General features: G+C 45.0%; 1 protein-coding gene across 2 annotated transcripts in view; it reads left to right on the forward strand.

The window, feature by feature from the left end:
* The window catches only part of ctnnd2a (catenin (cadherin-associated protein), delta 2a), a gene marked incomplete at both ends in the record, with an annotated part of 269841 nt that overhangs the window by 192888 nt on the left and 59999 nt on the right, over positions 1-16954 (forward strand). For both annotated transcript variants that reach the window (XM_080854737.1, XM_080854738.1), the window contains one exon: positions 7096-7279. In XM_080854737.1, coding sequence (XP_080710863.1) covers positions 7096-7279 — 184 coding nt within the window. The remainder of the gene's footprint in view (positions 1-7095; positions 7280-16954) is intronic.

Raw genomic sequence — 16954 nt, forward strand, 5'->3', positions numbered from 1 at the left:
TCTCCTCTCCTCTCCTCTCCTCTCCTCTCCCCTCCTTTCTCCTCCTCTCCTCTCCATTCCCCTCCAGAAGTCATACCCTCAGAGGAGCAAGGGAAGAGAGAAGGGGGAGAGAGACAGGGAGAAAGGGAAATCAGAGAGATGTGTGAGAGAGGGTGGTGGAGGGAGAGGGAGATGGAGAGAGTGAGGTCAGAGAGAAGGGAGAGAGAGGGAGGGATGCCAGAGGGAAGGGAGAGAGAGAGAGGGAAGTCAGAGGGAAGGGAGATGAAGAGAGGGAGGTCAGAGGGAAGAGAGAGAGAGAGGGAGGGATGCCAGATGAAAGGGAGATGGGGAGATGAAGAGAGGGAGGTCAGAGGGAAGAGAAAGAGAGAGAGGGAGGGATGTCAGATGGAGATGGATAGGTCAAAGGAAAAGGTTAGAGAGGGGGAGGTCAGAGGGAAGGGAGATAGAGAAAGAGAGGGAGGTCAGAGGGATGTGACAGACCCAGATAGAGGTCGACTCAGGGGTGCATTTGGCCCTGATCTGGCATGGACCTGTCCTGAGTCTGGCCCAGGTTTACCCAGGTCTCTGGAGTCATCACCTACATGAGGATGTTTGCAGAGGCAGAGTCACCTGAATTCAGGAGCAGGAGCAACAACCCCGGCAGCCTTCTCCTTCTCCCACTGACCTGCCCGTACTCAAAAGACCACACACTCATGAGGACACTGTCTCTGGGCCTTTAACTTCACTGACTGCCGGCCAAATGGCTCGTTCACAGTGGATTACTTTAACAGTGATAGATACCCATAGATAGAGCCAGTTCATACCCATAGATAGGGACAGTTCATACCCATAGATAGGGACAGTTCATACCCATAGATAGGGACAGTTCATACCCATAGATAGTTCACCAGGTCTTTGCGGTGTATAGACTCTAACTCAATGATAATGGTCTTCAATCAAATGGCAGTGTTTATCAGGGGTTTCTCAATCAACAGCTTGTATACATGTTTTTAGACCAAAGCATTTGAGGCAGAGTAGCTCAGTCCATTTAGTATGTTAGCTATTAGCTATTGCTATTAAAACGTTAATGATGGCCTTTCTTGATAATGTAGGTCATATGCAAGAAACTGATTTTATGGTGAAGGCTTACAGCAGTTTTGAGTCCTAAAATTTGAGGAACATCAGGATCTCGGGGTCCATCTCTGTGGAGGAAAAATGGGTCAGCTCACGTTAAGTTTCCATGCCTCAGGATATTCCTGTTCCTCTGTGTGTCTCCGAGCAGCAGGGTTCTGCCTGTTTGATCTTCCCCAGTCAGGCTGTCGTCGGCTTTATGGATGTCGCGCAAGATCTTTCAGTAGCCGCTCCTCCCTCTTCTCCTCGACATCTTGCTAATCTCAGTGTGTTTCTGTTCTATGGGTGTCAGATATACGGCTTGTTATCCAGAGCCGTCATGTGGCGGAGTCGCTTTCTCAATTGGCTGTGGCAGTAATCAGCACCTTGCATTGTGGGCCAATTTATTTCGTCGTAGTGGGAGGTTGGAAATCAGCTCTGCTAGTGTGTCTTCCTTATTATTCCTCCGCATTGTTAAGTTAAAATCTCATTACTGTATGTTCATATTATATCTTTCTCTAAGTAGAGGGGGATAACAGTGTGATTAAGTTAATTAAGTGGGCCCATTTCAGTTGCTAATTTACCTTGGAGCAAAACATGATACATATCCAGAATGGCTCCCTAATTAGGAAAACACACAGTTGCATTTTTTCATGGGAAACAATATGTTTGATTGCTTCCCCTGCATGTCTCCCATGTTATATGTAAGTAACTGTGTGCAAAGCTGTATCCATAGCTGTGCCTTTGTAGGAGCCTTTTGGTTAATAGTAAATGGTGAAGTATTGGCAGCTATGGCAGGTCTTTGGTCTGAGAGTGGCCGGATGTTATTCCTCCTGCAATGGTAATTTACTCTCCGTTAATGAGACTGGGAATGAGGTGCTTCCTCTTCAGCAGTGGCCCTTGTCAAGACAAATGAGCTCGCTGGACTGTGCTGGCTCACTGCTGAGCCTATTGATGAAGCAGGGTCAGTGGAATTAGCCATTTTTTGCTGGTGTGGGATGCAGGACTGTGTGTTTGTGTGTGTGTGTGTGAAATTGACAGGTCAGTCGATAGCTGTCCCTGTCCGGCCAGTCAGGGCCAGTGCTAAACACTGATCCACACCTTGCATACACACACAAACACTCCCCACAGATGTGCGGTGTCAGTTTTCAAATCTGTGGCTCAAGTCCCAAATTACTTCCAGGGAATTGGAGGTCAGAGGGGAAATCGTGAGTTAATTATGGTGGTGCATTTTCAATTCTCAAAGAGGTTCTCGTACACCTTGAATCTAACTCACGTACACCTCTAATGTCCTCTACTGACACGTGCAAGGATGCAAACACAAAAAACCTTGCTGTTTTAATGGCAAAGTGTCAGGTCTCCAGAAATATGTGGTCCCCAATGGTATCAGGGCCCCAAAAGCATGTCCCCAAAAGCTGTCCCCTGACATTCAGTATTACGTTCCAAATGAATGTGGTCCCCAAGAGTATGCGGTCCCCAGATATATGAGGTTCCAAGAGCAGTTAGGTCCCAAGAAGGATGTGAATATGTGGTTCCATGGAGATATGAGGTTCCCAAAATGATTAGGTCCCCAGAAGTTTGTGAATATGAGGTCCTCCAGGGCATGCAGTTCCCAGGACTAGGGGTTTCCCAGGACAGTTAGGTCCAAAGAAGGACGTAAATATGTGGTCCCATGGAATAATGAGGTTTCCTGAATGATTAGGGCCCCAGACGTGACGTGAAGACGTGTTCTCCAGAAGTGAAGACACCTGGACATGGCACCCAGGGCTTGTTGTGCTGGCCTCAGTGTAGGCTTGGAGCATCTGTTGCAGATCAGCGGCGACACATCAGCGCTCATTTGTTGTTGTGCATCTGTGCAGGTTTGGCTGTCAGTGTTTGTGTGTGTGTGTGTGTGTGTGTGTGTGTGTGTGTGTGTGTGTGTGTGTGTGTGTGTGTGTGTGTGTGTGTGTGTGTGTGTGTGTGTGTGTGTTGGCAGGCCTGCAGTAGCACTGCACTAATTAGCCTTTTTGGGATACAGGCATGGCGCTGATGTGGCTGCAAATGAGAAGATGACGATGAAGAAGACAACACTCTCATTCTCTCCGCAGTCTGAGAGAGACATCTGCTCAGCTGTCTTGACAGTCACGAGCTCATTAGCGGAAACAGAGTGTGTTTGTGGGTGTGGGTGTGTGTGTGTGTGTGGTGGGGGTAATAGGGGGGTCTGGTAGCTTGAGGGTGCCCAGAAGCTAAAGGGCGATTGGGTGTAAACCCCGAGTTGGGTTAATTTCAACTAAAAGCCGTTGGCCCCCCACTTACGCAAACATAGTACACACACAAACACTCACACACACACACACACAGACACACACACACACACACACACACACACACACACACACACGCACACACACGCACATTCACTCACACCCCCACACACAAGCAGTCTTATTTTGAGAGTTCAATATAGATTCCACTTTGTGTCAGTCACTAGTCTCAGCCCTTCAGCATTCATTCCATCCACTTACCCACTGACTTATCCACACACGCATGTCACCTGCTGCTTTTCCTCACTGAGCCGTGTTGTCGTTTAGTTTTTCTTGACATCATGAAAGAATGTCATACCTTGTGTAGAACCACCCGAGAAGGAACACCTTTAACCGTTATGCAGATGTTGTTAGGAAATACTTTGGCGTGGAAATTGTCAGGCCATTTGACAGTCTGAATTCATGTGTTGATCTCCTGGAAGTGGTTTCTCGCCGGTCCTGATGGTGTTCTGTCACTGTTGTCAACAGACAGTTCATAAGCAATGCATGATTTCCATGCTGCTTGTCATTTGTCAGTGGAAAACATACAGACAAACACTGACGAGGATTTAAATAGCTTGCTGTTGTCGCAACGAAGAATGCATTCTAATTAAATTGCTCTCTCTGTTCCTCTCTTTTCATTGCTCGTTCTCTCTCCCTTTCTCTGGTGTGTAAGGGAGGGGATAGTTACCATTAATGACTTTGGGTTTGGGAGGCTTGTTTTCGATTGGTGAAATGGACTGATTGTTTTTTTTCAGCGTTGATTTTTTTCGATTGTTTTCAAATGGCGTTTTACATAAAGGGTTTTAAAATTCAATGTCTCTTCTTCTCTCTCTCTCTCTCTCTCTCTCACACGCTCTGTCAGTGTAGCACATGGTGCCATTAAAGATATCTCTAACCTGTCTCTACTCTCTATACATTAGGCTGGATACCCACACCATTAAAGAGAGGAAGATCTGATTGAAAAGAGAATGAGGTCTATTGAGAAACTTAGTTTTAAAGTGTTTCGAAAGAAAAATTAAATAGTTACACTTTATAATAACCACCAATTATAGCATTAGTAATATATAGTAAAATGTATAAATTATCGTTACATTGTTTGCAAACAGTAAAATAACTGCCCCAGAGTAACCCACTTCAGAGATCTTTGGGGAAGCTGTTAGACTCTAGGGGCCTGATTTACTAATATGCAAGCGCTTCTTAATCTGCGTTCGCAAATTAACGTACGGTGTTTTTGCGCATTTTACTTGGTATTTATCAAGCCAGATCTGCGCTGGGCAAACTGTGCTTACTCCGCCCTTTAAAGAGCCTGATTTACTAAGATTGATTTGCGAACGCATCTTTGCCAGGCGCACATTAACGCACGGTGAATCCCCGCATTTTCCGTGATATTTATCAAGCCAGATACGCGCTGGGCAATCATTATTTAGCGCACCGTTAAAAGACTGGAGAACTTGCCAGCAAGTTACTGCCACCATGGAGATTCGAGGAAGAAAAAACTAAGGTTCAGCGAATAGATAGCGAATAGATAGCGAGATAGATATATTGGTTCACGTTCGCTCAATCACTGAACCTGATTCAATGGGTTATATTGTTGTTTTGCCCGCCATCATCTACAGCGAGATGTTTAAAAGAACACGATTATAAATAATATGCTATTGGTGGCATTAATGCATAAACTGTCTATTATAACAATATATATGTGTACATGGCGAGATTAATACGTTCTACAAGGGACATGGGTTCACTACAATATATCCCCACTGAAACAAATACATTTACCAAGTAGACAGGCCTCTCCAAAATCACCGTTGCTCAATCATGGATAAATGGCACTATTCCGAAAGATAAAACTGTCATGGACAGACCACTTCCACGTAAGTAATGGTCATGTTGGCATCACATATGACCTGGACATTCATTGAATATGTGTGCTTTCTGTTTCGGTAAACGTGTTCGCGGATTGAAGGTGGGACTGTTTGCATGTGGGTGCGATCAATTTCTCCAATTACGTTCGGAAAGTTTAATTTCATATATATGAATATATGAATTATACGAGTTGAAACAAATATTTCTGTTCGCTGTCTCTGTCTATGTCTTTGCCTTGCTGCTGCCATATCAACGTTTTCAGACTCAGTGGAAATGCGCTTGGTTAAGACGTGCTTTTATGAGGCGGAGAATTAGCCTGCAAATCAGAGATGTGCGCTCGCCGGGCAGTTTAGTAAATACCACGCAGTTCATCATTAGGCGCACTCCTCCCATTAAATAGCGCTACACGCCTACGTTACCACCCACGTTTCCGAACCATCCCACCTGTTTGCAGGTACACACCCTCAAAGCGTTAATATGCGCTGCGCCAGCTTAGTAAATACCGTTTTTCGTTACGACCGCTATTTTACGCCAGAAAATGGGCGCAATCCTGTTAGTAAATCAGGCCCTAGATGAGCTGTTTATAAGTACAGTATGTAGCAGATGAAGGTTGATGAACAAAGATTTTAGTGTGTTGGGGTGCTACACAGAGTGTATTAGTGTAAAGCAGTAAAGGTTAATGTCCTTGGGGTGCTATAAAGAGTGTATTAGTGTAAAGTAGTAAAGGGGAATGTCCTTGGGGTGCTATGAAGAGTGTATTAGTGTAAAGTAGTAAAGGGGAATGTCCTTGGGGTGCTATAAAGAGTGTATTAGTGTAACGCAGAAAAGGTGAATGCACTTGAACCTTATGAACCTTAAGAAAGACTAAACCTTCTGAACCTTCTGGGTTTGCTACAAAGACACTACTGTATATGTTATTGTACATTATAAAACAATTGGGTTCTAGCGCATAAAAAAAAGAGACGTTCCATGCTATAGGTTATTCGTCAACATACCTACAGTTACGGGACTTTTCACAGCTAAAAATAAATCACTCAAAACATTTGCATTGATGATAACCGTTAATTCAAAGTTTTTAAAATTCCAAACCAAGACGTTGACAATGGAACTATTTTTTTGTTGCGGGGAAACAATGGCGAAATAAACCATTTTGAATCAATAACTTCATGTTGAAATGTTGAAATGTTTGTTGACTGTAGAATTGTTTTATAAAAGCAATATAGCACTCGTGGGAGTGGGGTAGGTAAGGGATAATCCCACGGGTGGTGTTCGGCCGTAGCCACCGAGGCCGCTAGGCCGAGTGGCGTAGGCAACAACACCCGTGGGATTATATTGCTTATATTGCTTAAGTATGTTGAAGCTTATAATGAAGATGATGAATACTGCAATTATTTGTTTATTAGAGAGGTTTATTACGAAATGTTGAACAGTTGTAAAATCCAGATGTACTGTATATCCCATCTTTGGATTTCCTTCTCTGGGAGTGAGACAGTTAACTTTAACACCAATTATTTTAACGTCACCTTTGACTTTGATCTAAAAAAAAAAAATCAAGATTTATTTTCAAAGTAGGACTGGTTTGGGCTCTGCTTGTTGGCTCTGCCTTAACAAGTTTCTAATATACTGAAAATGATTAATTCAACGGGCTGACCTGAATAAAGTATGAATAAATAAGCCTTCTAGGGATGCTTGTAACTTTGTATTTCTTTGTGTCTGTCCTGTGTTGTGTTATTGTTTAGTTATTTAAAATTAATGGATATCCCATGTGTGTTTATCCATCTGTGTGTGTATGGTATGTGTGTGTGTGTGTGTGTGTGTGTGTGTGTGTGTGTGTGTGTGTGTGTGTGTGGCACAGGCGTGCTGTGGAACCTGTCCTCCTGTGACGCCCTGAAGATGCCCATCATCCAGGATGCCCTGGCGGTCCTGACTAACTCGGTCATTATCCCCCACTCTGCCTGGGACACCTCCCCACACCAGGAGGACCGCAAGCTGCAGCTGCACACCTCTCAGGTGCTGCGCAACGCCACCGGCTGCCTGAGGTCAGTACCGCAGGGATTGTGTGCGTGCGTGCGTGCGTGCACGTGTGTGTACATGTTATGTAAGCGTGTGTGTGTCTATACAATAGGGTAAGTACATGGGTTCAGCATTGGGCTCCCACACTAGGCAGAGGAAACAGGACTGCAGTGCATATATACATTAATACCGCCTTGTGTGTTTGTGTGTGTGTGTGGGGGGGGGGGTTGTGTATGTGAGCATTCATCCTTCAGTTAGCCTATAACCTGTCAATTTGTTCACTGCACTCTGTGTAACTCTGCCCTGGTGGACTGCTAAAGGTCCTCTAAAGGTCACGTACACGATGAGGCCTGCCCACATCTCTCACAGTGGAGGCTGCGGTTTGGCTTGGGGGTGGTGGAGCTGACTTCTCATATCTGTGGGCTGTGGACCAGTGCTGTGAAAATGTCAGTGTGTGGCGTGCTTTCGGCAAGGAAATTGTCTCTACGGTTTGACAGCGGTGCCATCTCCAAGTGAGATTGTCCCTGACGGCAAATGGAGACTGTGGCAGCTAACTCTCTTCATGACACTGTGTGTGTGTGTGTGTGTGTGTGCATGTAAGTATGTGTGTATGTGTGAAAGAGAAAAAGAGAGAATGAGTTAGCTTTATGACACTTTGATGGAGGGAGGGAGAGAGAGAGAGAGAGATTGCTCATCCGATAAGGGTGGATTAAATGAAGGCCAAGTATTACTGTTTCAGTCTATGCATGAGCAGTGTGTGCTGTGAGTCCATGAGCACTCAGCCCACCCCCATATTTATGCATATTTACACAAGCATCAGCCTCGCTTCTCTCTCTGGATCGGCAGAGGAATCCTTCTGGAGGAGATTGGCTCATTAATGTGCTCCCATCACCACCAGCTTCTAAGAAGAAGTGAGTCATTGTGGAAGACTGATTTTTTTACCCAGCACACACTCACACACACAAACACATATACAAACACACACACACACACACACATACTCACAGACGCATGCTATGAGAAGAACGTGAGAGGAGGCCATGCATGATTCATGTAATAACGCATAATGGCGTTCATCAAGATAGCAAAATCCCCCTGCATTATGATTTATCTATGGGTTTCCTCATGCTGATAGCTGCATGGAAAAATCGCAAAAAAGAGCAAAAAAAACAGGAAAAAAGAACAAACGAATAGAAAAAGAAGAAAAATATGATTCTCCTGGGCCAAATATCCATCTCACTTAAGAATTTACTCTGTCTTGTATCCATGGCAACTGTGCCGTGTAAAAGTACGCTAAAGTGGGAGGTTGGCAGAGTCGTCTCTCAGAGCGTGTTTGTTTGGGCTCCAGCACACCTCTCTGGGTGCACAAAGGAGAGGAGCTCTCATCATTTAAACCTGTAATTATACAACTTTCTGAGCTTTCTAGTAAATACCCTCTGTAAATTATATGTTTGTGTCCCAGTTGTTAGCGCTGGTAGCGGCGGTGGTAAATTATCAATTCAACTGGAAGAAAGGCGGCTAAACACCAGCATTACTCGCTGGCTCGCTCGCCTTGTCTTGTGTCGTCTTAAAATCGACATCCTCACCCAGCTCCTTCTGTACTTGTGAATTATCCATCCAAGACACTCAGATGAGGCACTGAGGCAGAGCACTAGGGCACCTGAGCACCAGATCTATGTGATGATGTCATGAAGGTAATGAGGCTGCAACATGCAGTGGCAACCCTGTAAGCAAAATGACGTCCCCTAGACGTCCCGTAATGGTCTCTCTGAACGTCCTAAAAACGTAAATGTGTATGGTTCCCGTGACAACTTTAGGACGTTTTGCACGACGTTCCAAGACCGTCCCGAGGACGTTGCGGTGACAACTGGGAAACGTTTTCTATAGGTCCTGGGGACGTTATGCAGGACGTTGCAAGCACCTCCCGAGGGCATTGTGGTTACGTCTGGGGAACGTGTTTCTATAGGTCCTGGGGACGTTCTGCAGGAAGTTGCAAGAACGTCCTGAGGGCATTGTGGTGACATCTACAAAACCTATTTTAGACGTCCTGGGTACGTTATTCAAGGATGCACCGCGGACGTAGCAGGCACGACCGTTTTTGCTGAGCTAAATGAAGAAAATAAAATAATAATAGATCGCGGAGCCGTCATTTTGCTTACAGTGCGCACACACACACAAGTTCAAGTTCATTTATATTACACATTTCATATGATATGCATAGACACCGACACACACGATTACAAACTTGATTGCGGGCATGGGAATTGAACCGTAAACCTTCCTATTACTAAACGAGATCGCTACCTACTGTCCTAACACTGTCTGATTACTATAGTGCCACTTTAACAGGTTTATCACAGTGTGAGACAGCCAACAAACTTAGTCTTTTTTTCCGAGGGTTTGAGGAAAAGCATATTGTAGCAATCTCAGTCACTACGCATTGAGGGTTTTCCGTAATGATTCCTTTTTTAATTAACATCCATGGCACATCACGGACGTGCGGGCAGGGAGGCAGAATAACTAGCCAAACTAAGAATGATGAAATAAAATAAATATGAATGCTTCTGTACTGATCTGTGCTATAAATGTAATGTCTGCATGATTCCAATACAATGCATACATAGGAAGGTGACCAAGTGTCTAGCTTTAACATATTGAGCTTTCCACAGGCCTTCAAAGATGGTGCAACAGAACGAAGAGCTCACCGGTCAAATTGTCTGATTGGAATTTCTTTAAAAATCCCGTCTCGCAAACACAATTTTGACAACAATCCTAATATTACGTAAGGCCTATAAAGCAAACGTGCACTGCCCTTATTATGTTTAAAAGGAACAGGCTAATCTGCCGTTAGAAAGTTATTTAACAACACGCATATGCTGCATTTTAAAGCGCAAACCCTCGGTTTCAAACGAGGAGCGAACTGAGTGAGAAGGATCCAACATGGCCAAGCAGACTAGCCTTAAAAGCTTTTTTTCAGAGGCCAAAAACATCTGATGAGGGTAAACCTTCTGACGAGGATGAACCTGTAATACCTGCAGTGTTGCGCGTTTCCTTTTATTACCGTGCGTGAGCGCGCGGAAGAGCCGAGAGCGGTATTGCAGACAGAGATTTTGAAAAATTATAGCACTCGCCTCATATTGAAAATTGGAGCTGTGAACGTAGTTCAAAATTATGAATTATCAACAATGAACTGAGCAAGTTCATGTAGAAAGTGAACTTTCCAAACACTGAATACCTGAAGCCCTAGATGTTCGAACAGCATCACCAAAGAAAAAGCTGAAATGTCGGCCGTTTATGTCGTTATGGAGTGACAAGTTTTCTTGGCTCAGGTGCGAGGTAATTGATAGTCACAGTAAAATGTGCAAAGGATTCACAAGAGGGTCGAATAATTTAAGAATCTCTGCTCTCATTGAACAGAGCAATGACCATGTTGCGGCGCTCATTTTAACGCCACAGCAGGTTGCGCTTAAAGGCCACTTATTGACGCGCATCAGACATAAATGTTTTTGTTTCCCATTGTAAACTTAGGAAAATAAACATGTTGCATTCTAAACTACCTGATTATGTTATTATTTAAGCTATGCAGGCCGTCAGTTTTCTTCAATGGGCTAATTTAGAAGCAGAAATAGGCTAGATATTTGGCCGGCTTATCATTAAAATGTCGGGCAAATGAAAATAATTTTTCTCTAGCGGAACTTCTGGTTCAGAGAGGACCATCAGAGGACCAAATAAGAACGGTCCCTAAAAGTCCGTTTTAAGGCTCATGCGAACGTCACGCAGAGGACCTGCAGGTAAAGGTTACGGGACGTTTTTAAATGACGTCCTGGGGATGTGTGCTTAGTTACCAAATTATAACGTTCCTTAATAGTCCGTTTTAAGGCTCATGCGAACGTCACGCAGAGGACCTGCAGGTAAAGGTTACGGGACGTTTTTAAATGACGTCCTGGGGACGTGTGCTGAGTGACCAAATTATAACGTTCCTTAATAGTCCGTTTTAAGGCTCATGCGAACGTCACGCAGAGGACCTGCAGGTAAAGGTTACGGGACGTTTTTAAATGACGTCCTGGGGACGTGTGCTGAGTGACCAAATTATAACGTTCCTTAATAGTCCGTTTTAAGGCTCATGCGAACGTCACGCAGAGGACCTGCAGGTAAAGGTTACGGGACGTTTTTAAATGACGTCCTGGGGACGTGTGCTGAGTGACCAAATTATAACGTTCCTTAATAGTCCGTTTTAAGGCTCATGCGAACGTCACGCAGAGGACCTGCAGGTAAAGGTTATGGGGACGTTTTTAAATGACGTCCTGGGGAGGTGTGCTGACAGACCAATTTATAAGGTTCCCTAAAAGTCCGATTTAAGACTCATGCGAACGTCACAGAAGGACCAAACGTAGACTTGCTACGAACGTCAAAAACGTTCTGGTAACGTCCTCTAGCGAACGTTGTGGCGGGGACCAATTGGGGACGATTGGGGACCTTGCGAATGTCCTGTTAACGTCCTGGGGACGTTCCCTGTTTGCGGGGAATAGCCTCTGAATTAGCGCCTGAGTTGCTAAGACTGCAGCTAATTGTGTAGGTGTATGGGAAACTCTATACGTTTGACTCTGAAATAGAAGTGTAGGTGGCTTATGGGAAACCCTGTAAGCGTGACTCTGAAATAGACGTGTATCTGGAATATGGAAATTCTGTAAGCGTGAATCTGAAGAAGAAGTGTTGATTACCCAAGGTGTTGCCACATGTACGGTTAATATACTGCCACGCTACAGCTGAGCAGTTCTATAATTCTTTCTCCAATGACAAATGAATTACTGTAAAATACTTAACGCAGGAGGAGTTGTTTAATACTTGTCAGACATGTTGTGGGAGTGAAGTGTATAATGTTCTCCTGAGCTGAGAGAGAGAAGGCTTAGTGCATCTGGCCAAAGTGAACCTCTCTATGTAACCTAAGCATAGATCATGAGATTCCACTTAAAACCCAGAGTGCCACAGTTGTGTCTTGTATTTGGATAGAATCAGCCACCTGTAGTCTCTACTTTCAATGACTTTGGACATGATTTATTTACGTATTTATTAACTGTATAACTATGACCGGCCCTTTCTGTGGGTGATGGAAAGTTCATGGGGTGAATTTTGAGCAATTACAGCTTTTTTGCCTCCTGAGTAACCACAATTCAATTTATTATAGTAAAGTAAAAAAAAAAATGAAACTTAATTGATGTCCATAAATATTGCATTTGATTGGCTACAATTTTATACAAATATGGTGGCGCCAAAACTTTGTTGGTGAAATTCAGTTTATATTGCCCAAATTACTGACAGACATGAGTGTCACTGTCAGACAGTTATGTACAAGAACTCTGGGCTGAAAAATCATTAGTGCTCTTTGAATGCTGCTGGGTTTGGCTTGTGCTTGGCTCTGTCTTATGTCTCCTGTGGAAAATCTAGACACATTACAGCTGGCAAAGACCAAATTACCTTTCAGCTGTTAATGTCTCAATTTGAGCGTGGAGTATTTGTCAGCATGCCTCTCACTCACTCACTCACTCACTCACTCTCTGGCTGTGTGAGCCCTGCGCATCCCCGGGACCCATTGAAAATCAGTGAAGCGCTGTTTCTGGAATTGAACCCCCGCCACCCAGTGGGACTCTGACATTCGGCGTCTGTAAATCACTTCCAAGAGGGAGAAATCAAATTTCTCAAAACCGCAGGTCTTGACAGGAGAGAAAAGCCCTGCTAACAGGACATTTTCAGAGCCACAAAACTCAATCCCTCATGAGATCCCTGCAGAGTCACGGTGGCTTGTTCTCGAGAGGTAGGGGATTTTTCTCCATGACATGCCAGAATAACCAAATGACTAAAAAGCTCTGGGGTTAACCAATGCCTTCTAAGAAGATTTCATTTTGTATGGCCTGAATCGATGCTTTCCTCAAACAGGGATATCCCCTGATCCACTTAGACAGCAGAATAATGCAGAACAGCCCTCATTCTCATCCTCTTTTTGATCTGGCAGATCAGCATCAGATGCAGACCAGATCAGGGCCATGGCTGCTTCCCAAAGCACCTTTGTGCTGTATGACTGGTGTAACATTACAATTGGAAGGAGCCGAATTGATGTAAACAATGTTCATCTGTGTACAAAACTCAAACTCTACTGGGGACTTTAACGATGCTTATCACTATGGATACCAAGGTGTAAATGAATCTCAAGTACATTATTTATAGCTGTTTTAAACAAACAGAGGGATGATATAAATACGAATCGTTCAGGAGTCTTTGAAATAATAAGCTCACTATCATTCACAGATTGACCAAGCACACAAAGCTCTTTCTGGTAAATTCAGTCTAGATTCATCGACTGCTGTTTTCACCACCTTATTGTGGACTCACTCAACCCACAATGCTGATTTTGTGGGAGCAACAGCTCAACCAGTGGGCCAGGTTAGCTACGCACTCACACCCAGCACCAGTGAGAGTGTTACTGTGAGAGTGTAGTGGAAGTGTAATGGAAGTGTACCGTGGTGAATGTATTGTGAGTGTGGTTGGGTAGTGGTTGATAGTGAGAGAGAAGTGAGAGCTTAATGAGTATGGATGAGAGATTGGTGATTGTATTGTGAGTACACTGAATGGTAGTGAGGGCAGTGTGTTTGTGTGGCAAGCACGCTGTTAAGCGTAGCGAACATGGTGAAAATAAAGGTGGTGGTGGTGGTGGTAGGGGGGGGGGGGGGCGGGGGTGTAGTGAGCATAGCGAGACTGGTGAGACCACTGGTGAGAGCAGGGAGCGTACTGAACATGATGGGTGCAGCTAGCATAGTGAGTATGGTCTGTGTCGTAAGCACACGTGAGTGTAGTGGGTGGGCTATAATGTGTGTGAGCATGGTGTGAGAGAGCTGAGGGTATAATGAAGTTTAGTGAGTGTCATATCATGTATATGATGAAATGAGTAACAAGTGTGTTACGTGTGGTGTGCATAACAAGTGTGTTATGTGTGGTGTGCATAACAAATGTGTTACTTGTGGTGTGCATAACAAATGTGTTACTTGTGGTGAGCATAACGAGTGTGAGTGTGTTACGTGTGGTGAGCATAACGAGTGTGAGTGTGTTACGTGTGGTGAGCATAACGAGTGTGTTACGCGTGGTGAGCATAACGAGCGTGTTACGTGTGGTGAGCATAACGCGTGTGTTACGTGTGGTGAGCATAACGAGCGTGTTACCTGTGGTGAGCATAATGAGTGTGTTACGTGTGGTGAGCATAACGAGTGTGAGGGTGTTACGTGTGGTGAGCATAAAGAGTGTGTTAAGTGTGGTGAGCATAACAAGTGTGTTACGTGTGGTGAGCATAAAGAGTGTGTTAAGATTGCTGAGCATACTCTACAGGTGATTGCAGTGAGTGTGATGAGTGAGCAGGTGTGGAGATGCTGGAGGCACACAGGGCTCTGCTGCTCTGTAGCATCTGTCCTACACTACTGTCTGTGCTGCCTGTGCTGTATGTGCTGCCTGTGCTGCATTTGCTGTATGTGCTGCCTGTGCTGCCTGTGCTGTATGTGCTGCTTGTGCTGTATGTGCTGCCTGTGCTGCCTGTGCTGCCTGTGCTGCCTGTGCTGTATGTGCTGCCTGTGCTGTATGTGCTGCCTGTGCTGTATGTGCTGCCTGTGCTGTATGTGCTGTATGTGCTGCCTGTGCTGCATTTGCTGTATGTGCTGCCTGTGCTGCCTGTGCTGTCTGTGCTCCCTGTGCTACCTGTGCTGGCCGGCAATCCACCGCCACGTGATTCCTCCCGTGGCGCCCACGCTTTATCTCGACATACTGCTCCGCTCGGCACGGATCAGGGACAGATCTCACCTTTGGGAGTGACAGTGGAGGAGAATTGTGTGAAGTGGTGCTTTTTTTCCACTCCAGGCCATCAGGAATGTGTTATATCTCTGTTAAACTAACTCAAGGACACTGGATTTGGAGGCATTTTCCATTCCTAAGGCCTATTTATCTTTGCATTCTATTTCTCTCTCTCTCTCTCTCTCTTTATGACTCTCAGTACCTCTCCCTTTTCTCTTTTTCTCTCTCTCTCTCTCTCTCTCTCTTTGTGACTCTCAGTACCTCTCCCTTTACTCTTTACTCCTCTCTCTCTCTCTCTCTCTCTCTCTCTCTCTCTCTCTCCCTCCCTATATCTCCACCCTCCCTGTCTCTCCCCCACTCTATCTGTGCATCCCCTCCTTCATCTCCATCTGCCTCCTCCTCACAGTGAAAGAGTGAAAGACAGGTGAAGTAATATGAGGAAATTCAGTCAATCACAAGCTCCCTGACATCTGCATGCATGAGATGCAAATGGGAGCGGGACTGATATCCAGGGTATCTAAATGCAAATATGAAGTACGTATCATTATGAGGATTATTTGCCATATGTCTTATGCTACGCGCACACACACACACACACATACACACACACACACACACACACACACACACACACACACACACACACACACACACACACACACACACACACACAAACATGCACACACACTCACACACACACACACACACACACACATGCACACACACTCACACACACACACACCTAAACTGTGTGCAGTAGTAATTGAGATTATTAAGACCAGGTTGCAGGCTAGAGCGGAGCTGCAGCAGTGGTGGATTCTGGGAAAGGAAGGCGGCTCTGATGCTGTCCCTCTGGCACTGCTCAGATGCTGCTAATGCTGGATGTATTTATTTATTTATTTACCTACTTACTTATTTGTTTATCTTTATTTTTAGAGAATCTGCCCCACAGACTTTGGCAGCAGCCACTCCAGTTTGGCCCCCGCTGCACTACCAAGCTTATCTCCTGAAACACGCCAACCCCTGTGGAGATATAAACCTTTGCTCCATGCAGAGGTCCCTGGGTGGCCCTGCTAACCCCAGGCGTGGGGTATCCATCCAGGCAGGGGTGCTGGGATGGCCTGCTGTTATGTTCTCTCCACTGCCAAAAGCAAATAGCAGAGCCCCTTGCTTGCCCGTGTATCCGTGTGTTTACACAGCGGTTATTAAAATGAACAGGAGTCCAAATATGAACAGGCCATCTGGTGACATCTTAACAGCAGTGGCATTTGTCAGTCACACAAGGTCGGAGCAAAATCATAGTCAAGCATGAGCCATGGGGTCACTGTAGCTACCATTAGTCTGGGCAGGGGTCCATGACCAAAGCCCTGAGCTGAGGCATGGTTTCCTGGGCGAAGTCTTTGGTCAAGGTAGGGTGCCTTGGTGAAGCCCTTAGTTGAGATAGGGGTCCATTGGTGTAGGTCAAAATCAAGGGAGGGGTGTCCGGGTAGGATGCCAAACACGTCTGGCTGTGCCAAGAACATGTTGAGAGGAGTCCAGTGACAGGTCCTGCTCGGATGGTAAATAGTGATCATCAAAGCGTCCAAACTGGCCTTTTGGTGATGTGTCACTACAACCGGTTGCATTTCGTTTTTTTACCACAGACAGAAAAGATGTGTCCTGGAGCTTTAAAGGATCACATGTTGCTTTTAGACAGTAGGCATTTTGATCATAAAACAGTGTGCCAAATGTTCTGCTGTATAAGCAATGTTGAGATGTCTTTAGAGGCATATTGGACCCAAATGTACCATTTATGGTAGTTAGTCAATGAGACCAGCACTTGTTTGTTGTGTTGAGTGTGTTTGAATCAGGGGCATCTAAGGGTGTTTGAC

Source organism: Sprattus sprattus (genome assembly GCF_963457725.1).
Source record: "Sprattus sprattus genome assembly, chromosome: 17".
In the NCBI taxonomy this organism is placed as follows: Eukaryota; Metazoa; Chordata; class Actinopteri; order Clupeiformes; family Clupeidae; genus Sprattus; species Sprattus sprattus.